A 27,813-nucleotide genomic window follows, 5' to 3' on the forward strand; every position below is an offset into this window, starting at 1 on the left:
ACAACATTAAAAATGGAGAAACTTGGGGCCTGGCACGGTGGCCTAGTGGTTAAAATCCTCACCTTGAACATGCCGGGATCCCATATGGGCATCATTTCTAATCCCAGCAGCCCCCTTTCCCATCCATCTCTCTGCTTGTATCCCGGGGAAGCAGTCAAGGACGGCCCCAGGCCTTGGGACCCTGCAACCATGTGGGGGACCTGGAAGAAGGTCCTGGCTCCTGGTTTTGGATCGGCTCAGCTACGGCCGTTGCGGTCACTTGGGGAGTGAATCATTGGATGGAAGATCTTCTTCTGTCTCTCCTTCTCTCTGTATATCTGACTTTGCAATAAAAATAAATAAATCTTTTTAAAAAATGGAAAAACTCACCTTGGCCCTGGATCGGTATGATCAACATCCTCCAAATGTCCATATTATCAAAAGTAATATACAGATTCAACTCAATCTCAATAAAAATCACAACAACATTCTTCTTAGAAATGGAAAAGAAGATACAAAAGTTAATTCTGAAACATGCGAGACCAAATAGTTCAATATATATATGTATATATAGGTATAGATATAGATAGATATTTTATGACTTGATGTAGTCCTCTAAGCAATTCAGAAACTTAATGAGGAACGAAACTAAAAAGATTCGTTGCAACAACATATCCACATTCTTGTTTAGAGTGGGACAGTGCACAGCTGAGAACAACTTGGTGCACAGTGCAATTATCACATTGTTATTCCTCATAATTTTTCTATTTTATTTCTACTGTGCAAAAGCTATATTACTTGCCCAAACTGTGTATCTGAACCATTTCTTTCTACTTTTAGAAAGAGATCAAGCTAATTAGTGCTCATTTTCAGGAATCAAGGACACTGCCAGGGTCTACTTTGTGTGTGGACAGTGTTAAAGTGTGTTAGCACACTTAGTTAAAGTGTGTTAACTCCGCAACTTCTAAACTTGCTTTCTTTATTTTTTTCCCCTTGCAATGTACCCCTTTCCTGATTGGAGAAGCAGCTTAAATTCCTGGCCCAAATGCAAACTTATGAATTATTGCCATCATTCTAATGCCAGGTGATGTCTTTCTCTTTTTTTTGATACCAGAGATGTTCATAGATTTGGTACTTTACGAGGCAAATTGGTCTCAGAAAGTATACTTCCTCCCCTTTTTTTACTTTTCCATTCCTTTGCCCCTTTCCCTCACAGCTTTGCTTTTTTCCCTGGAATGCTCTGCCCTCACAGGTGCTGCCAGGATCAGAATTTGTCAAAGGTGTGGCTTATGGCCCTGCTGTGTTAGAAACACCTAGATGGACCGTTCGGAATACAGTGGGAGGCTTTAGGCACGTGTCAAGCTGTCACTTGTAAGGCTCCCATCTCATAGCATAGTGCCTGGGGTTGAGTCGTACCTCCACTTCCGATCCAAATACAAATAAATAATATCTTTAAAAAACCTGATTTGCAGGTCCCAGCCTGGATTGCTGAACCACAGAATGTGGAGATGAGAGCCACATACTGGAATTCTGAACAGGGATTGCAGAAAAGTCTGTACCCAGAGTTTGAGATTCACCAGTTTGTAACACATATACAGCTGGTTTTATCATTTTTATTTTATAGATCAGGAAAAGGAGTCACACAATTGGTAAATGACATCCCCAGCTCACTAGTCAGATCCAGGAAGAAAAAAATTGCATTTATTGAATGTCAGCAGTGTACTAGGCACTATCTTTTTTTTTTCTTTATGTATGTGTATTTCTTACAATATATGTGGGAATTTGGTGCTATTCTCTCCATCAGAAAAGGTCCAAGGAGATCAGATATCTTACCAGGTCACAGAGCGAGTAAGCTGTGCTTCTAGGTTTCAAATCAGTTATCTCACTTTTAACCCCATTTGCTCTCTATCCTTTGGTGTTATTATTTTCCTAAAAATTCATTGTTAGACTAAGCCAAACAGCATAGCATACAAAATAAAGCAGAAACATTTTCTACCTCCATTCACAGCATTCATTCATACAGACAGCTTCTTAGCAGGCCTTGAGCTTTTGTCAAGCTCCCTTTTTCTCTGTGAATGCTATAATAGCATCCTGATGTGTTTTTCCTCTTTCCCATCAAGTTCTGTAGCCAGGGCAAATCATATTAGGTAAGTTATAGACCTCTTTGCTTGAATCCAAGTCTTTACAACTTCCTAAGCAGAATTTTAGACTGTCAAGATAGTCTGTCATAATATTCTCCCGATCAGCATCTTCAAGCTCCAGCAAGAGCCTTCCAGATGTATCTCAGCAAACCATCATCATCCTTCTGCTTTTCAAATTAATTCTAATCAAGCAAATTTGTTTGGTTATCCTATACATGTTACTGTCTTATATTTGCCACTCTCTTGTTCCCAACATTATTCTGTATCCTTCCTTCTCTCAGTGCTACACTAACAACAAGTAAGATTCATCCTATGGGCCACTTCTAGGTAATCGTGCCTGGCATTCTATCTTGGGAAAGAGTTTTATGCCAATTCTGAGAAGACTGAGGGATTATTAGATGTCTGTCATTGGCTCAGCAAAAGGCAGCAAGCAGTACCACATGTGTTACATTTGTTTTCTGCGTCATTGTAAAACAGGGCTTTATAGTCAGATTAGGATTGAATCTCAGCTCTGCAACTTACTGCTGGGTGATCTTGAACACAGTTCCTGAATTAATAAAATGAAAGTAATAGTACCAACCTTATAAAATATGTAAGCTACTTAACTAAATTAAGTTTCTTGAGTATAACTTCTATCAATAAGAAAGACTGGGTGAAGAATTTCACACTTCTAAAGTTCTATATATTTTTATTATTCATTTTAAAAATTTATTTTACTATTTTTATTTTAAAGGCAGAGTTCCAGAGAGAAGGAGAAAGAGAAAGATTTTCCATTCTTTTGTCTTGATAAATAGATCTTCCATTCCATTTGTCAAGTAACCGCGATGGCCAAAGCTAAACTGACATGAAGTGAGAAGCCTCTTCCAGGTCTCTCACATGGGTACAGGGTCCAAGGGCTTGAGACATCCTATGATGCTTTTCCAGGCCACAGGCAAGGAGCTGGATTGGAGGTGGAGCAGCCAGGAGATGAACCCATGCCCATATGGGACACTGGCACTGCAGGAAAAGGCTTAGCCTACTACTTGGTGCCTGCCCCCGAACTCTTTCATATTAAAGGCTCTATAATTATACTAAAGAGAATGTAAGCTCTCAAAGGAAATTCCAAATGGCAATAAATTTAATACATGGCTATCCTATTCTCCAGTCTACTGCCAGTGGGAAATTAACAGGGATGAGGAGAGAAGGATAGAGTGAATGAATAAGAAATGAATGAAGAAATGGAGGGAGAGAGGAGAGATCTAGTGAGACAAAGAGGTGTCACTGTTTCATTTATTCTATGCAGCACTTAATAGAGCTGCCTGTCATCAGTCATGGAAAAGTGGATGGCTTTGAGCCAAGTGAAAGTTGCTTCTAAATCTGCTCATCTATGGTTCAGCCTGGTTTGCTGTAACTCAAGATTAATAATTTTGCCATATGTCTTTCCTAGCCTTTTGTGTAGAATGGATATCATGTCTTATTCATTTTAGTTATTTAGGCAAAGATTCTCTCTGTGGACAATGAAGATCAGGCTGCTGTGGTATTATTTAAGTGTGTGCTCATTTATAGTCTAGTTCCCCATGAAGGATTTAACTTCTTCCTTGGAGCAAGATTTGGAATCTTAGCATCTGGGATTGTATTCTGTGGTCCAGAAATAGAGATCAGAACTCCATACATGAATACAGATGGGTCTTATTTATAAGAGATCTCTGATATGCCCTGGAAGAGGAGGCTCAACAATATTTCATATATGTCATATGTACAGGTGGAAAACAAAACAAAACAAAAAAAGAAATGCTCCCAAATTTGGAGTCCTCTAGGGGAAAGAAAGGAACTCTAAGAATGAAAAGGTATGTTTGCATTTAGACTTATTTGTTTTTATTGGAAAGTCAGATTTACAGAGAGAAGGAGGCAGGAAAAGATGTTCCATCTACCCATTCACTCCCCTAGTGACCTTGTTGGGCAGAACTGAGCTGAGCTTAATCTAGGAGCCAGCAGCTTCATCCAGATCTCCTGTGCAGGCACAGAGTCCCAAGGATTTGGGCCAACCTTGACTGCTTTCCCAGATCACAAGCAGGGAGTTGGATGGGAAGTGGAGCAGCTGAAACAGCTGAAACACAAACCAGGAACTATATGGGATCTCAACACATGCAAAGAATTATGATACCAATGAATTCAAGACATAGTTCAGGGCGGTAGTAATCAACAGCCTGATACTAGTACATAAATACAGAAGATCAATGAAACAGATACTATAAGAACAACATAGAAAACTCACACTTACACAGCCAAATGATCTTTGAAAAAAGAAAACTGAAAATAATCCAGCCTTCAACAAATTCTGTTGAGATAATTGAACATCCACTTGCAGAAGTAAGAAATGACTCCCATTTTTCACCTCATACAAAAATTAGCTCTAAATTATTTAAGGACCTAAATCTGTATCCAGTTACCATCAAATTACTAGAGAAAAGCATAAGGAACACTTTACAAGGCATAGGCTTAGGCATAGAGTCCTAGAAAAGACACCAAAAGCACAGGCAGTCACAGTCAAACTAAATAAATGGAACTACATCAAACTAAGAAGTTTCTGTTCACTTAAGGAACTGGTCAACAAAAGGGCAACTAACAAAATAAGATAAAATATCTGTACATGATGAAACAAAGAGGGGACTGATATCCAAGATTTGCAAAGAGTTTCAGAAATGCAAAAATAGCAAAAACTAGGATACGGGTAAATCCAATGAGCAGACATTTTTCAAAAGAAGAAATTCAGAAGGCTGATAGATACATGAAAAAATGCTTTAGCTTTCTAGTTATTAGGGAAATGCAAATTAAAACCACATTGAAGTTCCACCTAATTACAGTGAGAATGGCCTACTATAAAAATCAACTAGCAACTGCTGGTGAGATTGTCGGGGGGGAAAGGTATCCTAACCCACAGTTGATGGGAGTGTAAACTAGTCTAGTCTCTGTGGAAATCAATATGGAAAGTATTCAGGAAACTGGAAATTGATGTACAATGCAACCCAGTTGTACCACTCCTGGGACTATATCCAAATGAAATCAAATCTGTTTATGTGGAAGTGACTTGCGACCCTATATTTATAGCAGTACTCAACAAAGCAAAGGCTTGAAAACAACCCAGATGCTCATCAAAAGAGGAGTGGATAAAGAAACTTTGATACATCTACTCCACGAAATACTACTCAGCCATTAAAAATAATAAAATTCTACCATTTGCAACAAAAATGTTCTGGAGATCATTATGGTTTGTGAAATAAATCAGTCTCAAAAGGACAAATATCATATGTTCTCTCTGATATCAGATAGCCTTTATGCTAAGTGTAAAATAAATAGACATAGCTAACTAAGTTTATATACATATTACCAGAAATAAACTGTTTAATGGAGATTAATAACCTGGGAAATGAAGTTGCATTACAGTACATGTCTCTACTCCCAAATAAAAGTAGGACTTCCATTAAAACATGTAAATATGCATGTACAAAATGATACTAGATTTTCTGTCTTTCCCTGTACTTACCGTGTAATTACATGGTTCAGTAGCAGAAAATTAACCTTGTAACTGTTACTAAGGGACTGTACTACTGTGATAATTCGGGGGAAAGAGGAGGGAAATGAAGAAGGAAACGTAGGGGGAGAGAGGAAACTTTAACTGTATCATAGTAATTAATAAATATTTTGAATAATAATAAAATAATAATAAAAACATACTTATTAATATCAGCATCAAACATCATCTCCTAAGTTTGTCATCATGAACAATAGCATTGCTTCAATAAAAATTATGGCATCCTCTTTTCCTCTTAAGCATGCTCACACATTATCGCAATCATCTCTCCACTTTGCTATTCCCATATTCCAAAGCCTTCCATCTTTCACAATAATCTCCTGCCAGTTTAGCTACACAAGTAGATAATCTTAAGTATAGCCAGAATGATTTTCTTAAAATCCAAGTCTGGGGCCTGGAGCATGGCCTAGCGACTAAAGTCCTCACCTTGAACATGCCAGGATCCCATATGGGTGCTAGTTCTATTCCTGGCAGCTCCATTTCCCATCCAGCTCCCTGTTTGTGGCCTGGGAAAGCAGTTGAGGACTGCCCAAGGGCTTGGGACCCTGCACCTGTGTGGGAGACCTGGAAGAAGTTCCTGGTTCCTGGCTTCAATTCAGCATAGCACTGGCCGTTGTGCTCACTTGGGGAGTGAATCATGGGACGGAAGATCTTCCTCTCTGTCTCTCCTCCTCTCTGTATATCTGACTTTGTGATAAAAATAAGTTCATTGTGTATCCTGCTACCCTGCCACATTATTTTATGAGTTCCAATAGTCTCTTGATTGAATCTGTTGGTTCTTCTATATAGAAAATCATGTAATCTGCAAACAAGGATAATTTTAATTCCTCAGTTCTGAGAACTTCCAATACTAATTGAATAGCAGTGGTGAAAGTGGACCTCCTTATGTAGTTTCAGTTCTTAGTGGAAAAACTGCCAGTCTTTCCTCATTTAGTATGATGCTGGCATTGGGTTTTTTGTATATGGTTTTGTATTTTAGAATGTTCCTTCTATCTCTATTTTGCTTAAGGTTTTTAACATGAAATGATGTCAGATTTTATCAAATGCCTCCTCTGCATCTACTGAGATGATCATGTTTTTTTTATTTTCTATTTGTTGATGTGGTGAATCACATTTATTGATTTATAAATGTTAAACTGTCCCTGCATGTCAGGGATAAATTTCACCTGCTCCGTGTGCATGATCTGTCTGATGTACAGTTTGGTCCCGTTGGTTAGTGGGGTGTTTATTTTGTTGATTTTCTCAAAGCACCAGGACTTTGGTTCATTGATCTTATGTGTATATTTTTTGGCTCAACTTGGTTTATTTTCTGCCTTATGCTGGTTATTTCTTTTGTACTGCTAATCTTGGGATTGTTTTTGCTGTTGCTTTTCTAGGTCCTTCAAATGTATGGTTAGCTCATTTACTTGGTGTTTTTCTAATTTCTTAACATAAGTATTGATTGAGATGAACATTCCTCTTAGCACTGCTGTGATGGTGTCCCATCAGTTTTGATATGCCGTGTTGATGCCTTCATTTGTTTCAGTTTATTCAGTGACACATTGTTCATTCAGTTTTGGGCAGGGAAGAAGGGAAATCCTGGAACCTATAGGACTGTATCATGGAATAATAAAATAAATAAATTTTTATAAATGAAAGTCTGAACTTCATACTCTTTTGATTATGTTTAACCACAGGATAAAAACCAACAAATAAACATAAATAATAATCTACCTATATATCATATTCGGTGCTAGTTATACAAAGATAAATAGGACCTGGACTTGTACTTTTTTGTGAAGGTGTGAAGGCCACACTTGTTACCATCCTGTGCCTAGCCAGCCTGATCTCCTGCCATCCTGTTACTTGTTCTTTGATATACAGCCAAACTGGACTCCTAAACACACAACTCACCTTTTAATTACCCTTCCTACTCCTATTTCAATGTCAGATTTAATGCCACATGTGATAAAAACCTATCCCTTCTTCTAACACCAGAGAAGGCAAGCTAATTGTCCTATTGGTTGCAATCAGTTACTCTGTACCATTAGTGTGGCACATTGGACTTTGATAGCTAATGATCTACATTAGCTGTCTCCTAAGCTTCACTGCAGTTGCCTTTTAATAGGGTTCCTGAATCAGTCACCTGGATACCTGCATTCAACACTTTGTTTTTATAAATAAGCACTGAACTGCTCCAATCTGAAAGGGAACCGACAAGAGAAGGAGGTACTCAGGCCTAACTCACATTTCTAATTAATATGGTACTGTTTACTAAGGCAGAAATTCAACTTGGTTTTGTTTGTTCCTAGCATTGGGCTGTATACTTCTTAGTCTCAGTAAAAACAGCTTGGAGACAGCATAGGATTCTAGGTATATAGGATTTAAAATCAGGGAAATATGGTTTGGTTTGTGCTGGCTGAATGAATTTGAGCAGATCACATAGCCTTTGTGAAACCCAGCATCCTCCATGATAAAATAGGAATATCTACCCGACAGGTTTCTTGTTTTTTTTCTTTTAGAACAATATTTTATTTTGAAATTTGGAATGTTCACAGCATCAAAAATATTTGGCTGACTATATTTTGTATAATAAAATCACAATATACACATTATTTATTAACATGTAAAATCACCATTATTCAAAACTTGGTCTATTCAATCAGGGAGCAAAGGAACATTAAGAGAAGACTTAGAAATACAGAAAGTTGAAGAATAAAGATATTTTCTGGTAGTTACAAGAAAAAGTGGATCATCAAACACTTTTTCGGATAGACTCAACATTCAACAGAAGGAATTTGGTGTGTGCCTATGCGTATATGTGTGGCTTTTTAGGGGTAAATGTTGGAGCAAAAGCATGGGGTTCAGTCAACTCAATTAAGATTTCCTGAGGGCTGCGTACTGTGATGAGTACAGAGATGGTGATAAAAGAAATATTGCGTTAAACTCAATTGTAGATTATTATAATATTGTGTATGTGCTCTATTGGAATATAAATGACAGCTGTTTTTGAAAATTATGCAAAATTAGGTAAAGAAGCAGAAAAGAACATTTTAATTAATAAGCTCTAAAAATGTCATTTTCATTCTTTTTATATGAATATGAAGATATTTACATATAAAATGTTTCTATTTCAAAGATTTAGAAATTATTTAGAGAGATAAATCCCAAGTAAATATGCAGTTTTAAAAAATTTGTTTTGTATTTGTAAAATAATGCTTGCATCTAATATTATCTAAGTTTTCTGATTTTTAAAATATCTTTTGGGGGTGACATGGCTTAATTCATACTGTTGAATTTGAGGGGACATAGTTGAATTCATAATGTATATGATTTTATTTTGATTATTTTTATTTTATTTTAAAATTTTTTTAATATTGATTTTTATTGGAAAGTCAGATATACAGAGAGGAGCAGAGACAGGGAGGAAAATCTTCTGTCCGTTGATTCACTCCCTAGGTGGCTGCAGTGGCCAGAGCTGTGCCGAGATGAAGCCAGGAGCCCAGAGCCTTTTCTGGGGTCTCTCACGTGGGTCCAGGGTCCTAAGGCTTTGCACTGTCCTTGACTGCTTTCCTAGCCATCAGCAGGGAGCTTGATGTGTAGCAGGGGTGCCGGATTAGAACCGGCGCACATATAGGATCCCAGCACATGCAAAGCAAGGACTTCAGCTGCTAGGCTACCACGCTGAGTCCAGAACTAGTAATTTGTGTAATGGGGTCAATAATGGTCAGCAAGAACTTAATGAGAATTTCAGAAGGTAACTCATGTGAGTACCTGGTGTTAAATAGGTACTAAGTAAACATATTCTCTCCAACACACATGCACTCACCACACCCATGCCAATGCTGGATCACCCTCATGTTCCCCTTTTGACACTCCTGGTCCTGGACTACTGAATGAATAGTACTGGAGAAAAGAAAGGCTGAACTAGACAATTTCTGTGGGATCACTGCAGCGCCCCCTTGCCCCATCTCCTTTTGTCTTTTCCCTCCTCCTTCTCACTTCTTTCCAAGCTCCTTCTTCTCATTCCCCTTCTTCTAATATAAACTTCACTCTGATATGAACCCAAGTCCTGATATCCAGCTCTTAGGCTTCCTCTCATCCACTCTACTGACAGTCTGCTGACATCACAGCAAGGCAAAGCCTCTGAACAGAGCACAATGCCTGTTTTTGCTCATGCAAAGGCCCTGCAGAAAACCAGTCTCTTTCTTGATTATAAAATACATTTAAAGAGTATTTCTCTCTAGAGAAAAATATTTCTTGTGAGTATTAAGAATGAAATGATATCCCAAAGATCTCAGATGGTGCCTTCAATTTTCTAAGACTGAGCATTAACTCTCTCAAATAGCAATAATCATGGGGGCATGAGATGGGGAATCATGGAGTTAGTCACAGACATGGGTTCATGATGCCTTGAACCGTCTGTGAATCCGATTGCCTCCTCCTAGGTGTTTGGCTGTCTTGGCACTTCCTGTGAGTGAAGCTTAGATTTGTGTTTTCTCTTGAAATGAGTGTTCTGGTCCCATGAGACTCAGTCCTCTACTTACCTGCTTGAAATTAGTGAGTTTCTATTAGTGATACTCAGATTTCTAGACTCAGCCTGTCGTTGGGATAGACTGGATAGTACTTTATTTCTATATAAATAAATTGGGTTTTCCCACATTTTCCTGTGGAAGACTGGCCTGCAGGTTTTCCAAGGTATCTATTGTGTTATTCTTGGGAAATGCCATTGTTTCCTAGAAGAGACTTAAATGCTTAGAATATGGAAAATGGAACAGATAAATTTCAGCTGTGAGAAAGTTGATGCCATCAGTCTCTTCTTTACAGTTTGACCTTTAGTAATTATGGCTAGGCTGTGAATAGGCTGTGCATTCTCTTAGAAATCATAGCTGCTCAGGGATCTGTGCAGTCGGTCGGTTTTGTTTTTTATGCTTCTGTTTTTATGGAGAGTGTGTCTTATTTTGACCTTTGGAAGATAGTTTACTGAAAGTTGAAATTTTTTTTTCCTTTTTGTTTCACACAGATTCATGAAGGTGGCAGGAAGCACAGTGGATGCAGTTACCTGGCAACAGTAGGTATTCACTATTTTTGCTTTTACTTACTGCCAGCTGCTATGAAATAAAATGTAATTAGTTGTCACCAAGTTCATAGCTGACATTTACTAAGCTCTCATCTTTGAGAAAGAAATGTTAAACACAAGCTGTTACTACAGCATTGTAATGTTTGCTTTTGGGGGGGGTTGTTTTCAAAAGATAAAGCAAAAATACTGGCACGTGTTGGAAAGCTCAGTTATTATGTGTACCTTGAAATTAATCTACCAGAAGTGAAAGGTAATGGGGATCTAAGCATATTGCCATTTTCCGTAGGTTTTGCCTTTGGGAATAAATTTCCTTATCTAAAAATAGGAAGTAATTTTTCATTGCTCCATTTAGCAATAGAGAAAAACATATAAAATTTATAATTCTTGTTTTGAAAAAGAAAAATAGAAATATTTCTTTATATTAATATAATTCTCTTAATAAGTGCCAAGTGACTCACTTATGTGAAGCAGGTTCAGAGGAATAACAGCATCAAGAAAATAAAGCTGCAGAAAGAGAGGAAATATACTCCAGCATTCCACGAAGAAAATTTCCATCAAAGTCCTGCAATCCTGAGGGCAGCTTTACTTACAGATACAATTAGCGGATACATAAAGTTCAATATTCTATCGGTCTCCATAGGATGTTTGTCCACGTCACACTGTCTCTCCAGTGATACTGGGTTCCTGTTCTTTCCTGTAAGAATGTGTCTCCTACCATCTTACAAATCGTTTCACATTTAACATTGTGCTAACTGGGCAGACGTGTTCCCATTTGGGATCCCCACAGCCCATGGCTGTGACCTTCTCTCTCAGTAATGCTAACCCTGTCCACCTAGTGCTTAAGACCTTATGGTCAGCCTTCTGTTTTAAGTGAATTACATTATCCACAGTGGATTCATGGTGATTACAAAAGAAGCAAAAATGTATGAAAATTTTTCATAAATTTCTGAAGGGAATTTTGCTTTGTCATCACTAAGTAACTGTGATTCATAATGGGAGCTATTTTACTCTGAATTTCCATGCACTGTTAGACACAAAACAACACATTTCAAATATTTGTGGAAATTCTTTTCCTTCTTCAGTTGTTTTGAGAGTCATAGATTGAATATGTTTGAGGATCTTGTTCTTTGTCTTAAAAGCCTGCCATATCTTTCCTTTTCTACTTAGGCTGAAACCCAAACTCTGCTCTAGCCTTTTGTGTTTTGATTCTGTGTCTTCCAGTTACACCTGAAGCATCTTGCCCTTACTCATTCTGCACCAGCACACTGGAGACTTTGCAGTCCTTTGAGGACTTGTATACATGTCTGCCTCAGGATTTTTGTGCATGTGAAATGTTTTCTCCCCACTCTGGCTGGCTGGCATCGTCTCATCTTTCAAGGTTCATCTTACCTGCCATCTCATTAGAGAGACCTCTTGATAACATTACCCAAAATAGGTCCCACATTTAATTCTTCTTAGATCTTTTTTTTTTCCATAGCAATTACAATAACTTAGATGATTTTTGTCTCATAGCTTATTTTTAAATTTTCTTTTTCTTCAAAGTTACTTGTTTAATTTACTAATAATATACTAATTATCTATTAGGTACTTTACAATAACAATGATCATAATAATAACAGAGTTTCAGGAACTATTCTCAAATTCTGTATATTTGATTACATTTGATTCTCCTGACAGTTAAATGAGGCAGGGACTATCCTTATCTCTGTTTTTCTGTAACTTAGGAAGTTGTAAAAATTCAAAAGTGGCAAGATTTCAAAATTACAGTAGAATTTGTCTCATGCAAATGATTACTGTCTTAATTATGACCACATTGATAACAAAGCAATGTCTGTTTACTTAAATTCTGTTCAACATTCTCACTAAATACTATCTGGTTAACATGGTATACAGGCTGAATCTTGGGGAGTGTCTTGGCGTGTCAAGTTAAAATTCTACCTGCAGCACTGACGTCCCATATGGGTATCAGTTACAGTCCTGGATGCTTCGCTTCCATTCCAACACCCTGATAATGGCTGGGGAAGGCAGCTGAAGGTGGCCCAAGTGCTTTAGGCCCCTTCATCCATGTGGAGACCTGCTCCAGGCTCCTGTTTTTGGATTGGCCCGGCTTCACCCATTGTTGCCATTTGGGGAGTTAACCAGCAGATGGAAGAGCTCTCTTTCCGTCTCTATCTATTTTACTTTTATTGGAAAGGCAGATATACGAAGAAGATCTTCTGTCCGATGGTTCACTCCCCAAGTGCCCACAATGACCGCTGCTGTGCTGCTCCGAAGCCAGGAGCTCTTCTGAGTCTCCCACATAGATGTAGGGTCCCAAGGCTTTGGGCCATCCTCCACTGCTTTCCCAAGCCTCAAGCAGAGAGCTGGATGGGAAGCAAGGCTAACGGAATTAGAACTGTTGTCCATATGGGATCCCAGCATATGCAAGGTGAGGACTTTAACCATTACACCATTGCACCAGGCCCAAAAGTACATAAATCTTAAAAGGATTTTTTTAAAGGCTAAAGCTCAAAGAAGTTGCAAAATTTGTAGAGGGAGACAAGTGAGATTAGTATAAGAAAGTTTTTGGTATAGAATGCATGGTGTCAGTTGTGATAACTAACGAAGTTCAGAGAAGATTTTTTTCTGTGTTCTGGCACACTCCATGACACAAGCAGAATGAAATGAGCATAATGGAAAGAGGAAAGTAATGGAAAGAGGAATTTTTAATAAATGCATTTTGTTTATTATCTCTTTAAAGCATTGTTCATGTCTCAAGATAAATATCACACAGTTACAGCTACCCGGCACAGGGTTGGGGCGGGGTGGGCAGGGGAACAGAGAGGTTGGTTTCTTTTTCTCCAGGAAGAGCACTCATTGGTATACATCTTCTAGCACCTGGAATCTACCACTTATCTCTTCAATTGTAGTGTTCAGTTAAGACGTGGTGTAGTCATGAAAGCAGCCCAGGAAACCCTGATTAGGAGGACTCAGTAGAAATTAAAGTCAAATGCCTATTTCTTCAAATCTGGAAATTATGAGTCATCTTAAAAAAAAAATAGAATTTGTCATTTGTGACTATATGGATATACAGATGGCTAAAAGAATTAATTCAGTGTTGATGAGCAATGGATTTTGAACTTTACTTTGAATAACCAGAACTTTGACTATGAATATAAAAAGAAACTGACTGTTTTTGGTTTGGGAACTTATACTTTGGGATTACTGTATTTTAAAAATTTGTTTGAAAGGCAGAAACAGGCAGGCAGACAGAGAGCTTCCATCAGCTGGTTCACATCCCAAATGCCTGCAATCCTTGGAAAAGCTAAAGTACAATTGAGTCTCCCACATGTGTAAGAGTGAATCATTGCCTGCTACCTCAGGGTATGACGTCTGAATCACAGCAAGCAGGAACAGAGCCAGGCCCTGAACCTAGACATGCCATCTGATGCAGAATAAATGTGTCTTCGCTGGTGTCTTAACTGATAAACCAAATACCTACCCACATTTCACCATATTTCGAGAACAGATATATGACTTAATCATTTGTCCTGCCCACCTACCCATGTAGGAAATCCAAAAATACTTAAATAAAAATCTAACTATAAGAATAGTAGAGTGGCTTACATCAGAGTAACACTCATATAGATAGCAGTAATTTTTTTTTACATATAAAGTATTGAAAGGAAAAAAAAAACACTAGAGAATGACAAACAGAAGAAAGGAACTCCTTCTAGAGGACTCCTGCAACCCTGCTGGCTGAGATTTCCTTGTATGTGGCACTATTGTTCTTCAGTAACGTTGCATCCTGAACTACCTAGAACTCACATAGAAGTACATGATTGTATTAGCTTGTTGTGTCAGAAAGAGTCAGAGGCCAGACCTTGAGGGAGGAGATCTTAGAAAGAAGCAACTACAGCAGGAAAAATGTCAACTGTGCTTATAGACTTCTCTGAAGTCTTTGATCTCTAAAATATTTGTATTTGTAGATTGCTTTGGGACCCGAACAACAGCTGGAAACCTGAAAATGTCTCTTCTTTTTATCTACTTAATGTTTCTTTTTGAGATAACATTTTAAAAAATATTTACTAACAAAAAGATAACATAGCATATATTTCTTAGATAAAATTATGAGAACCATACTTGCCTCCCTTCCTTTCTTCCTCAAATCCTCATCCTTCTTTCTTTTCTTTTTCCCTTAATTTTTGCAGTAACATTTTTTGTATTTCATATGTACATATTTAAGAACATAATATATCTCACCATACCCTCTCTCACTCCCTCCCTTCCTTGTTATTTTTATTTTTACAGCGACACACTTTCAACTTTATTGTTTATGTTTACATATTATATGTTATAAAGAAAGTTAGGCTTGTGATTCAAGCCTCATTGCCACTATTTAAGTAAGGAATTCGACATGTAGTGAGTAGAAGAAAACGTGTTGACAGCGATTTCAGCTCCTTTCTGTAACATGTGAAATAGAGTTTATAACCTGAATATCAGAAATTTGGAGGGACATGATAAATACCTTGTACCTTACACTGAAATCAAAAAGTTTTACATTAAGCATGAACTTTATATCCCAGGATTAAGTACTTACTCTAAGATTAACAATCAAATAGTTTTACCAAAAGTGTAAATAATGCTTCCTCATGAACAAAGTGTATGCCAGACAATAGAACACTGTTCAGCAAAATGAAGGAAAACTAATGATACATGCACAGCATTATGAATTTCAAAATCATTATGCAGAATGAAGAAACCTATGCAAAAGAAAGCACACTTTTGTTTTCTCCAAATTATGAAGTTTTATGAGATTTAAAGAATCAGAACATTGACTGTTTCTGTGGATGTGGCAGGTGGAGATGTCAATTGCGAGGGAAAGGGGCATTAGGGAATTTTGTGGCATGATAACAAATGCTCTATATTTTGTAAGGGAGTATGTATTTGTTGAACTTCATTAAATCATATGCCTAGTATTTGTGTATCTCGTTATAAATGAAATTTTCTTATGCGAAAGAAACTTTAACTAATTGAGCTGTGCTTAATAGTATAGCTGATGACATTTTAAGATGACGTGTAATAAAATCTACAGCCTACTTTGAAATTCCTCTAAACATGAGTCCCTGGATGCACAGAGGGATAGACAAACTGGCGGATTTTTGTAAAGCGGGGATGGTAAAATGTTCATTGTAGGTCCTAGGTGGTGTGTATACTCCTGTGTTTCTCACTGTACAGTTCTCTCCATCTTTAGGTTTGCAAGTTTTCCTAATAAAATATTGGGGAAGAGTCTGAATGGTTACACCTAAGCAAACAGTCTTACCTATTATGAAATAACACATTGCTGTGAAAATTTATGAAGAACACAAGGTGAAAATTTTTTCTTTAAATGAATAAAGTGAAATATAAAATGTATTATTTCAGCAATGTAGAAAAGGAACATAAATAAAAATAAACTCAATGAAAAGGCATCATTTGGGTAATAGTGTTCATCCTTGAAGTATAAAAATTCTTTTACACATTTTTGGTTTTGGTAGTTTCTAATTTTTAATTATAAGATTATAATGCATTTTTATTTATGGTAAAGAAAATCATTAGTTCCTGGCTCCATCATTCCCATACCCAATGTGCCTATCTCAGAAGTAGCCTTCAGAATTTTAACTACTTCTATTTATTTCTGTATTCTTAATAACCATGTGATGCTACTGTTTCTCGATTCTTTTCCCAGTTTCAATGTCTAGTAATTTCTGACTAGAGAGGAAGGTGAGAGCTAGCTTTCGTACCTCCTTACCCCTCACAGTCCAAACTTACTTACTTTCCCCATCAAACATATTGCATATGCTAAGTCTTTATTATTAGTCTTTATTAGTCTTTATTAATGCTCACATTCTTATGCTGCATATTTATGATTCATAGTAGAAACATGTGGTATGGTGTGCTATGATGTATTTTTTCTTTCACAATTCTTTGTTTTCCCTGGACTTAATCACTCCCTTTTTCTATTTGCTTAGTTTCCTATTAATCTACCCTTACCTCTGTACCAGAGCAACAAATCTCCCCCTGTGGATATTCAGGCACCTCAGATAGCCATCCGCTTCATCTCCTGAGCCATTCCTCCTTCTGTCCCCATCTGGGCTGGTTGAGCTCTATGCTTCCTGAACATCTGTTGTCCTGGGATTGCCCTTCACCATCATCTTTAGATTGCTTTTCAACTCTCTTATTTGTTGGATCCATGCCCTTGTATGAGGTTTACTCCTTCATTTTGGTGTTGCATTTCTCTCAGGAACTTCCTGAGGAAAGATAAATGAGGGATAAACATGTTGAGACATTGAATTATTAGTTTGACTTACATTTTGGATGCACATAGATTTCCCTTAAATTTTGACACTTTGTTCCATTTTACTCTTCAGTTTCCTTATAACAAGCTTTCCAATTCTGTTGTATTTCAAGTTTTCCTATTCTTTTGTTTGCTCTGCTTTTTTCCTCTCTTGACACTTTTAAGATCTGCCCCATTTCCAGTGATTTTTTTCTCATGTGGTTCTCTTTTTTTATTTTTTTAATTGTTCTTTGATACACTTTTGTTGGTACTGGGTTCTCTGTTCTGTTCAGTGGGGACAAAGTTGATGCGTGCAATCTGAAATTCATGTTCTTTAGTTCAGGGAAATTTATGTGCATTTTTTATCCTTTGTGATGGACGTTTTTCTGTTCATTTCTTGTGTTCTCCCTTTTTGGACTTTCTGGTAGTTAGATATTGGAACTCTCAAACACTGCTTTAGTCTTATATATTTTCTCTCCTTACTTTTTACTTTCATTTTCTGGCAAATAATTTTAATGATCTCTATAGTCTGTTGAAATTATATTTCTGATGTCTTTTTTTTTTTATTAAATTTCATTTTATGACATCGTTTCATAGCCTCTGAGGTTCCCCAATCCCCTCCTTGCACCCTCCCCTCATGGTGGATTGCTCCACCTTGTTGCAGTATTACAGTTCAAATCCAGTCTTGTTTCTTTCATTGCAAGCATGTACCATGCATAGAGTCCAGCACCTTATTGTCCAGATCAATTCAACAGTTTCTTGCGGAGACCGTCTCTGGTCTAAAGGCATAGCTGGCAGAGTATCGTTCCGACCAATTAAAAGCCATAACATAACATCAACAACAGTTTCCAACATTATGGGGTTAATTGACATGTTTTTGAGTGACTGATATGTTAGAAAATGCAAGTTTTTAACCACATCCTGTGGCTACTTCATTTTAGTTTATATACAACCAGCTTCTATTTACCTTAAAATGGCTATAGGATACTATTCAGCTGTCTCGTGTCTATTTTCATTTTAGTATTTAGCAGTTTAATGTATTGAAGCATAATTTTAACTGAACTTGGCAGATTTTAGGATAGTCCAAACTGGTTTATAGCTTTAACAAGGCATATGTCACAAGTTGAGGCACAGAACACTGTTGGGAGGGATGTGCAGAGAAATCTTCAATACCACACTCAGGAGTGACTTATTTTCGTGTCCTACCTAGTAAGGTATATGTGAGTCCCCACTGACTGTTTCATGTCTGGTTCTAAGCTTTCCTTGTTGTTCTCTATCTATTCAAATTTTTGTTGTTGTTGTTTGTTTTGTTCTGTTCTGTTTTTAAGGGGGGGGTAGGCTCCAGGATGACCCTGATAGTCATTGCAAGAGAGGGTGGGGATGCAGAGTTGGAACTAAGCCAGGATCAGAGAAAGTTCCTCTCCCTAGTCCTGAAGGGAGTTTACTGTTCTTCTGTTTCTGTAGACTACTCAGGGCTCCTGGCTCTTGATCCGATGATACTGGGCTTTGTGAGGAAGGATTTGGGCTTCTTCCATCCCATGTGGGAGATTCAAATGGGAGTGGATGACCTCAGTGTTCTCGGACTCTGAAGGCACTCCAATTCGCCGTGGTCTCCTTGGCAGTTGGGATGTAGCCTTTGGTGCCTGAACTGCTTGGTGAGGATCCTGGAGTCTCCAGGGTTGGGATACAAGCCTTCTCCCCTCTGGGATCCCCCCCTGCACAATGCATATGACCTCCTGTTAAGAGGTTGTCGGGACAGTTCTTTGTCTTATCAAGAATTTGAAATAACTCTTTTCATTCCACAAAACCACTTTTAAGGCTTCTTCGCTTGTTCTGAATGTTAAGATCTTTTGTTTTCACTCAAGAGATATCAATTTTAGTTGCATTCTTCTTCATTTTTCTTACTCCTTTTTTCCTTTTTTCTTTTCTTCTTTCTTCCATCTAACCTTTTTCTTTCTTTTCCAGTAAATTTTTATGATCTCTGCATTTTTTTCATGTCTTTCTTTACTCTTTGCGTGTACCAGAATTTATTTTAATTTCTGGCTTTCACATGAAAGATATGCCTCGAATTTCTAATGACCCTGAATTCTCCACTCCTATTTGAGCCAGACATGAAAAGCAGATTGGTTGAGTTGTTCATGAGCCTTTTCTTCTTAGCTAGTGAGGGTGTATGTGTGTGATCTGGAAGAATCCTTAGGGTGCTCCTACCTGTTCATTTCTGTTGATATTTTCTCTTGGACAATTCAGTTGTCCCGGAGAATTCTCTGGTCCTCCAACTTGAGGATATAAATTTGCTATATCCAAAGAAAAGGACTAGGTGACTCATTTTTTAGAAGATAGGCTTTCACTTAATTCTCTAGACTCATTTTATTATTGTTACCATTTGAAATGCAGGGAGAGAGGGAGGCAGATACAGAGAAGTGTTGTCTCTGTTGGTTCGTTCACACCCCAGATCCCCACAATGTCTGGGAAGGGCTAGGTCAAGCCATATCCGGGAGCAGAAACACAATCTGCGTCTACCATATACGTGTCAGGGGTCTATATATTGGCCTATCATCTACTACTTCCCAAGGTATGCATTTGTAGAAAGCTGGTATCAGACTGTAACACTCTTCTTTCCTTAGTCTTCTATTTTACAGTGTAATTACCCTGCAACTTAACTGCCCATCATGGCATTGGCGCTACCCCAACCTCAAATGCTCTGCTTTTGGGGAGATGAGGCAGTTTCTTAATCGTATGTGGCAGTGGTTCTCCAACTTTTTCTCAAGGCTCTTTTTCACTCTTAAAAAATATTCAGGATACTTTTGTTTGGTTATATGAATCATATTTATAGATACTATGTTAGAATTAGAACAAATTGAAGATTATTTTTCTTTTTGGTAATAAATAGTATCATTATGTTTGATATGAATAGCTCTTTTTATGAACAGTAACTATATTTTCTAAAGCAATAAATTTTGTTGAAATAGTGGCATTTTAAACTGTTCAAATTTCTTTTAATATGTGACTTATTGAAAATATTGAGATTACCATATTCTGCATTCTACAAAAACACATTGTTTTGGTTTAAAAAATGAAAAATATTTAGCCTCATTGAGAGATATAATTGGAAATTATTCTTCTTAACTTATACAACAAAATTCAATATGTAGTAGTTTCTTAAAGATTATCAGCAGTTAGAATATGAAACCATATGGGTGAACTTTTCATAATCTGACACTTTAAGCTCTATTGACTTTATACTTTCAATAGATTTCCCATGCATGATTTTGTAATGCCATGATTTTATAACATCCTGATTTTGTCTTACAATATCATATAATGTGGTTTGCTTTGTAACATCATGTAACATCATGTTTTGAAAATATTATTTAACCAAGTTGTAACTCAAAGAGATTTTCCAAATGTTGACATGTTTCACCATAAAAGTAATTACATCACATTAATTAATATCACTGCTACTAAATTAACCATATGTCTAAGTTTTGAGAAGTTGACAACAATATTATGATGGCAGATACAAATTTTCTGACCTTAATTTTTCACTTGACAGCTCAGAAATAATCATCAAATTCTGTCAGGTTTTCATGCCTTGACATGAAAAGATCACTTTGTTTATTTTTGAGAAAATGTCTCCTAAATATCCAATGCTGAGTAGTCATCTGTCAGATTTTCTTCCAAGTAAAAATATTGTTCCATTAAAAAAGGAAGACTTCAGCTTGCAACACAGTCATTATAAGTTTGTCCTTGAGATACCAGTCATCCTTTACAATGGAGCAATGCAGGTGTATTTCCCACTAAATTACTCAGAATAGCTTTTAAATTGTACTCAAGGGGTTTGCATGTGGTGCCCTGGGTTCTGCTACTGTACCTGATGCTGGCATCCTATATGGGCACCAATTTGAGTCCCAGGTAGTCCACTTCCAATCTCGATCTCTTCCAAGGTGCATGAGAAAGCAGGGGAAGACGGCCTTAGTGCTTAGGCCCCTGCCACCGTGTGGGATACCAAAAGGATTTGTAGGATTCTGGCTTCAGCCTGACTCACGCTTGGCTGTTGGAACCATTTGGGGAGTGAACTAGTATGTGGAAGATCTCTCTCTCTCTTTGACTCTGTAACTCTTTCAAACAATTAAATGTTTTTTAATGTGCTTAAGGATGAAATTTTAATCAAAGTAATGTTTAGGGGTCAGCATCACAGCTTAGCAAGTTATGCCTCTATCTTCATTGCTGGCATCCTGTGTGGGTGCTGATTTGAGAATGACAGTGCCACTTCAGTTCCAGTTCTCTGCTAATGTACCTGGGGAATCAGAAAAGGATAGCTAGAGGTTTTGGGTCCTTGCACCTACTTGGGAGACCTGGAAGTAGTTCAGGGTTCCTGGCTATGGTCTGGATCTCTCTATCTATCTCTGTCTCTCCTCACTGTAATTCTGCACTTCACATACGTAAAAAAACAATTTTTAATAAAGATTTACTTATTTTATTGGAAAGGCAGATTAGATTTAAGAAGAAAGAAAGAGAGACAGAAAGATCGTCTGTCTGCTAGTTCACTTCCCAAATGGTCACAGTCCTTGAAGTTGACCCAATCTGAAGCCAGAAGCCAGGAGCTTCTTTTGTGCCTCACACGACTGCAGGGTCCCAAAGCTTTGAGCCATTCTCTACTGCCTTCCCAGGCTGTACGGGAAGTGGAGCAACCAGGACACGAACCAGTGCCCATATGGGATCCTGATGCTTGCCTGGTAAGGATTTAGTCCATAAAATAATTTTTTTTTAAGATTTATTTAATGAAAGGCAGATTTTACAGAGAGGAGGAACAGAAATATCTCCGGTCTGCTGGTTAACTCCCTAAATGATCACAATGGTCAGAACTGAGCCAATCTGAAGCAGGAGCCAGGAGCTTTTGCGGGGCTCCCACATGGCTACAGGGTCCTAATGCTTTGGGCTGTCCTCTACTGCTTTTGTAGGTCACAAGCAGGGATATGGAATAAAAGTAGGGTAGTGGGAACATGAACTGGTGCCCATATGGCATTCTGGCATTTTCAAAGCATCGATTTAGCCACTAGACCGTCATGCTGACCCCCCACACACACACCAAAACAAAAATCTTAAAAAATATAAAAAGAGGGCCCAGCACAGTAGCCTAGTGGCTTTAGTCCTTGCCTTGCATGTCCAAGATTCCATTTGGGTGCTGGTTCTATTCCTGGCGGACCCACTTCCCATCCAGATCTCTGCTTGTGGTGTGGGAAAGCAGAGAAGGATGGCCCAAGTCCTTGGGCCCCTGCACCCACATGGGAAACCTGAGGGGAGACTCCTGGCTTCTGGCTTCAGATTGCACAGCTCTAGCCATTGCTGCCCCATGGTGAGTGAATCAATGGACAGAGGATCTTCCTCTCTGTCTCTCCTCCTGTCTGTATATCTGACTTTCCAATAAAAATAAGTAAATATTTAAAAAAATATGTAAAGAGAAATGTAATGTTATTCCTTTTTCGTGGACATTAAGTGAAATTGGCTATTTTTTCTAGGTTTGTTTATTTGTTTGAAAGACAGAGTGACAAAGAGAGGGCAGAGTCAAAGAAACAGGCATAGTCACCAGTTTACTCCCAGAGGCTACAGCAGCCAGGGCTGAGGCAGGCTGAAGTCAGGAGCCAGACCTACACCCACGTCTCCAGTGTGGGTGGCAGGAATCCAAGTGCCCTCCCAGGTGCTTGAGCAGAAGCTGTATAGGAATCATGGAGTATCTACAGCTTGAATTGGCAATCTGATAGGCATCCCAAGCAGCACTTTCAGGGAGTGTACCATAATGCAGGAGCCTATAATTGGGAATGTAGCTGGGACTCAACCCAGGGCACTCTGAAGTGTATCATAGGTGTCCCAATAGACATCTTGACCACGGTGCAAGCTCCCACCCCACCACAGTTTTAGTCCATCACTCAAAATATCTACAGAATTCAGAAAACTCACCATAAAACTTCCTCTTGTCAACTATGAGATGCACATACAGGAGTTCAATGAATTTAAGGGGTATGTCACTCAGGAGATAGCAGCACTGAAACAAAATCAAGCCAAATTATTGGGAATGAAGGATGCAGTAGAACAAGTTAAAAATTCAATTGAAAGTCTCCATAATAGAATGAATGAAGCAGAAGAAAGAATCTCAGAATTGGAAGATATTTTTTGTCACAATGGGTAAAAAAACCAAAAAGCTGAAAGCAGAGTTAGGTCAAGCCAAAAAAAGTATTCAGGAATTAAGAAACCCTATTAAAAGGCCATAGTTATGGGAGTTCCAGAAGGTGCAGAAAGAGAAGGTGTATTTTAAAATGTATGTAATGAAGTAATAAAGGAAAACTTCCCTAATCTGTAGAAAGAATTGAGAAACAGAATACAGGAGGGGCACAGAACTCCCAACAGATTGATGGAAAAAGTCTTTACCATGACACGATAGTCAAGCTCTCCTCAATCGGACATAAGTGAAAGCTCCTTAAATGTGCACATGAAAAATCAATTCATATATAGAGGAATGGCAGTCAGACTCACAGCTGACCTCTCACAGGAAACTCTACAAGCTAGAAGAGAATGGAGCAACATACTCAAGATTCTAAAAGGAAAAAAATTGTCAGCCCAGAATGATGGTACCCTGCAAAGCTTTCCTTTGTCTTTGAAGATGAAATAAAATTCTTCCACAATAAACAAAAGCTGAAAGAATATGCTCTTCTGGACCTGCCCTACAAATAATACTTGAAGATATTCTCTTGACAGAGAGAAGGAATAGCAACCACCCAAACCGAAGGCAAATGGGAAGAACATTTCAGGAAAATAACAGCAGAAGACTGTTGAACAAACCCACTGTTAAAATGAGAAGACCAAATTAGCACCTATTCATATTAACTTTGAATGGAAATGGCCTATACCCATCAATCAAAAGTCACACATTAGCAGACTGGGTTAAAAAAAAAAAACCCATCTATCTCTTGCCTACAGGAGACACATCTCACCAACAAAGATCAGTGGAAACTATTTCATAGAGTTTTGATGTTTTTGTTTTCATTTTTTCAAAACAGCTATTTTTTCTCATTGAATTCTTCGCTGACACATGGATCATACAGTAGCATAATTTTCTTCAAGAATGTTCTTTGTTTTCTTGTCCATTTCTTCAGTGACAAATTAGTCATTCAGTAGCGTGTTCTTTAACTTCATGGTGTTTTAAATTTCTATTTTTCTTCCTGTTGTTTATTTTGTTTTATGACTTTTCGCTTAAGGGGATGTATAGTAACTGTGTTCCAGAGACTATCATATCCAGATGTGAAGATGCAATGCAGTAAGCATCTCTACTTCCAGACTAAAGATGGACTCCGAATGAAACTACTATATCTTGACAATAGGATGCTGGACTTTCTGCCATTGTTCATGCCCACAACGATGGAAATAGGACTGTTAATGAAGAACTATACTATAGTAATGATATATAGGAAATCAGTCATGCAGATGGGATTTGGTGAGGGAGTAAGGAAAATCCCATAGCCTATGGAACTGTATCATAAAATAACAGTGATAATAAGAAATGGAAAAAATAAAACGTTAATCAATCCAAAAAAAGTCCAGGTAGATGAAATCTTTTCCACTGAGTGGGATTTAGTGCTAGCAAGGAGTTTATCCCTCAAATAACCACTTCTGGGAGCCATGCTCATTTTCTTTCTTCTGGAAAGGAAAAAAAGAAAAAAAGACGTACTCAAGGTTGAGACATAAAAGAATGTAATAGAAAGAAAATTCTGTGGGCACCAGCACCATGCCCAAATGAATGGCTGCTACCTAGGATTTGGAAGGAGAAAATAAGGATGGAAATCGTCAACTACATATGGACATGAAAAATAAAGTGGGAGGCACAAATGGACAGTTTTCTAAAAGCATGTTAAATAATCAAAGAGCTTTTTGTTTAAGAAAGAAAACATATATATACATATTTTCATATCCCTCTGTTTGTATGTATATATTTTATTTTAATTTTTTAAATTTATTTTTGATGATACAGTTCCATAGACTCTGGATTTTCCTTCCTCCTTCCCCAAATACACGCACACACACACTGATTTCCCCTGTATCTCTACAATAGTATAGTCCTATATTTGAACTGAGCATTTGGGAAGGTAAAACTGTAGTAAGTTTAACTGTGTAACAGGCTTGAGATCTAAAGCTTAGCATTTCTCTCTGCATAATCTTGGGCAAGTTTCTTGATAGCTCCCAGAGCCTCAGTGTCTTCGTAGATTAACTACATAGTTGACACAGGCAGTGGACTCCTGACCATTTGTACCTGGGCTGCTTGTAGTTTTCCTCAGAATAACTGTAAAGCGATGTAGTTCCCGTAATCTCTCTCTTACCTCAGTCACTCCCAGAAAATGCCTCATTTTTGATTTGGGTGACAGAGGATGATATATTCATCTTTCATTTCAAAATGTGCACAAATCCATAAAATCCAAAAGGATTGTTCTAGTTTTGTCACCAGGGAATGTTTATGTAGTAATATCTACATTATTTTCTCTGTAATGAATTCCAAAAACAGTATCATTAGAGGAGAAGAAAAAAGAACCTGCTTTGTTTAATTCTCTTAGATCTAGGCTCTAGATGTAAATGTGGAGCATAGTGGCCAGCTCTTCAGAGAGTGACCCTCAGCTGGCGGGCAGTGCATGTCTGAACCCTCTTCTCCACATCCCTCCCAGTATTCGTTTCACTGCAAACCTTCAGCTAGCCAAAGAAAATGCTGCCTCATAAGCTAACTGATTTCTCCTGGCTCATTGAGTAACATAAGGCCTCAAGAAACTAATGATTATTTCCAGCAAAGCTTACAACTTCACTTTCCCAAAGAGGACAGTGTTTCCCAATCATAGGTGTTTGGCGAGCAAGTATTAAAAGCCATAGGATAAACAAAATTACATTTTTCTGATATTCCGTGAAAGTTAAGAGTGAGTCTGGAGAGCCAGAAGTCTTCATGAAATTTTTAAACATTTTTTTATTAGAAAAGGCAAATATGCAGAAGGGAGGACCCCATGTTAAGCCATAGCTTGCAATGCTGGTATCGCACACCAGAACACCATTTTGTACCCCAGCTGCTTCACTTCCAATCCAGCTCACCACTATTTTGCCTAGGAAAACAGCAGCAGATGTCTTCCGTGTTGGACACCTGAATGATATTCTAGACTCCTGGCTTCACCCTGCCTCACCTAGACAGTGTGGCCCTTTGAGGAGTGAACCATCAGACGGAAGATCTCTCTTTCTCTCTCTTGATCTCTCTTTTTTCCTCTGTCAGTCTTCCTTAAAAATAAATAAATCTTTTAAATTTATCTATTTATTTGAAAAGGAGAGTTTACAGAAAGACAACAAGCTCTTTCCCTGGCACATTAGTACAAACCTGAGTTAGAATGGAGCAGCCGGGACTTGAGCTGGTGCCCATATGGGATGCTGGTGATGATGCAGGTGGCAGCTTTATCCTCTAAGCCACAGTATCATCCCATAAATAATGTTTTTTTAGAAAGCTGTGAGAGAGGGTTCATTAACTGCCAGCTTTGTCTATAGGTGCTTCCTCTGTCCAAGGAGGGAAAGTTGGAGAAACAATAATTTAAAGCCTAAAACATGGAAAAATAATACCTGGCGGTCATTAAAGTTTCTCAAGAATATCATGACAGTTTTTAATAGGCATCTACTAAATGTGTGGGTGTTAGAAGGGCTGCTGCTTTTTTCCTTTGGGGATCCTCCCAATTGAACTGCCAGACTCAGAACTCTAACCATGAAAAGACAGAGGACAGAACAAGTCAATCAACCACTTCAGCTATATATTGGCAGTGAAAAATTGGGCAAATGGAGACTCTATGATGGACTATGTCAATCAGTGAATTCTTCAACGACCTCATCGTGCTTGGAGTGGCGAAATTAGCAGCAATTCATAACTGGTGAACTATCAAAACCACTTGAGCAAGACCCTCAGAGCATGCCCCACATCAGGGACCTGGGGTGGGTGGGAGACTGGGTGGGGCTTTTCCCTTAAAATTCCCTTTTACTCCAGATATATGAAGGAAACAGTGTGGAATTAATTGTCTCACCCATTTTCCTGTAATGCTTGAACTTTTTAACCCTAACTATGTAAAGATTGTCAATAAATAAATAAATTTTAAAAAGTGAAAAAAAAAGAAGGGCTGCTTTCATAACCTTACTTGTTTGACAGCCCCTGTCACTCCTTCTTTGTGTCAGGTTACCCTGGAGTTCAGGTGAAAAGGCTGAAAATTAAATCTACCCTTCCAGCAACTTCAAGAGAAACCAGAAGTCTGGGTAGCAGACTGTTTGGGTTTTAACTCTTAGCTCCAGTGCTTATTTATCTTGAAGTTCTGTTATTTTATCTGTAATACAGATGTCCATTCATTCAAATAATATTTATTGCCTACTCTGTGCCAGACAATTCCCCAACTTCTTGAGCTAGCGTAGTGAAAATAATTTGAAAAACAAAAGGTGACCTGGTGTGATAGTGTAGTGGCTAAAACCTCACCTTACATCCACTGGGATCCCATATGGGTATATGGGCACCAGTTTGTGTCCTGGCTGTTCACTTCCCATCCAGCTCCCTTCTTGTGGCCTGTGAAGGCAGTCAAAGATGGCCCCAAAACCTTGGGACGCTGCACCCAGAAGAAGCTCCTGCCTTCTGGCTTTGGGTCAGCTCAGCTCTGGCCATTGTTGTCCACTTGGGTAGTGAACCAGTGGACTAAGGATCTTTCTCTCTGTGTCTCCTCTC

The 27,813-nt window shown here is 38.1% G+C and overlaps 1 protein-coding gene across 3 annotated transcripts in view; it reads left to right on the forward strand.

The window, feature by feature from the left end:
- The window catches only part of HPSE2 (heparanase 2 (inactive)), a 474,845-nt gene that overhangs the window by 273,683 nt on the left and 173,349 nt on the right, over positions 1-27,813 (forward strand). For all 3 annotated transcript variants that reach the window (XM_040992335.1, XM_040992336.1, XM_040992337.1), the window contains one exon: positions 10,694-10,741. In XM_040992335.1, coding sequence (XP_040848269.1) covers positions 10,694-10,741 — 48 coding nt within the window. The remainder of the gene's footprint in view (positions 1-10,693; positions 10,742-27,813) is intronic.

This window comes from Ochotona curzoniae, unplaced genomic scaffold (assembly GCF_017591425.1).
Source record: "Ochotona curzoniae isolate NIBS_2020 unplaced genomic scaffold, NIBS_Ocur_1.0 contig_66, whole genome shotgun sequence".
Taxonomy (NCBI): Eukaryota; Metazoa; Chordata; class Mammalia; order Lagomorpha; family Ochotonidae; genus Ochotona; species Ochotona curzoniae.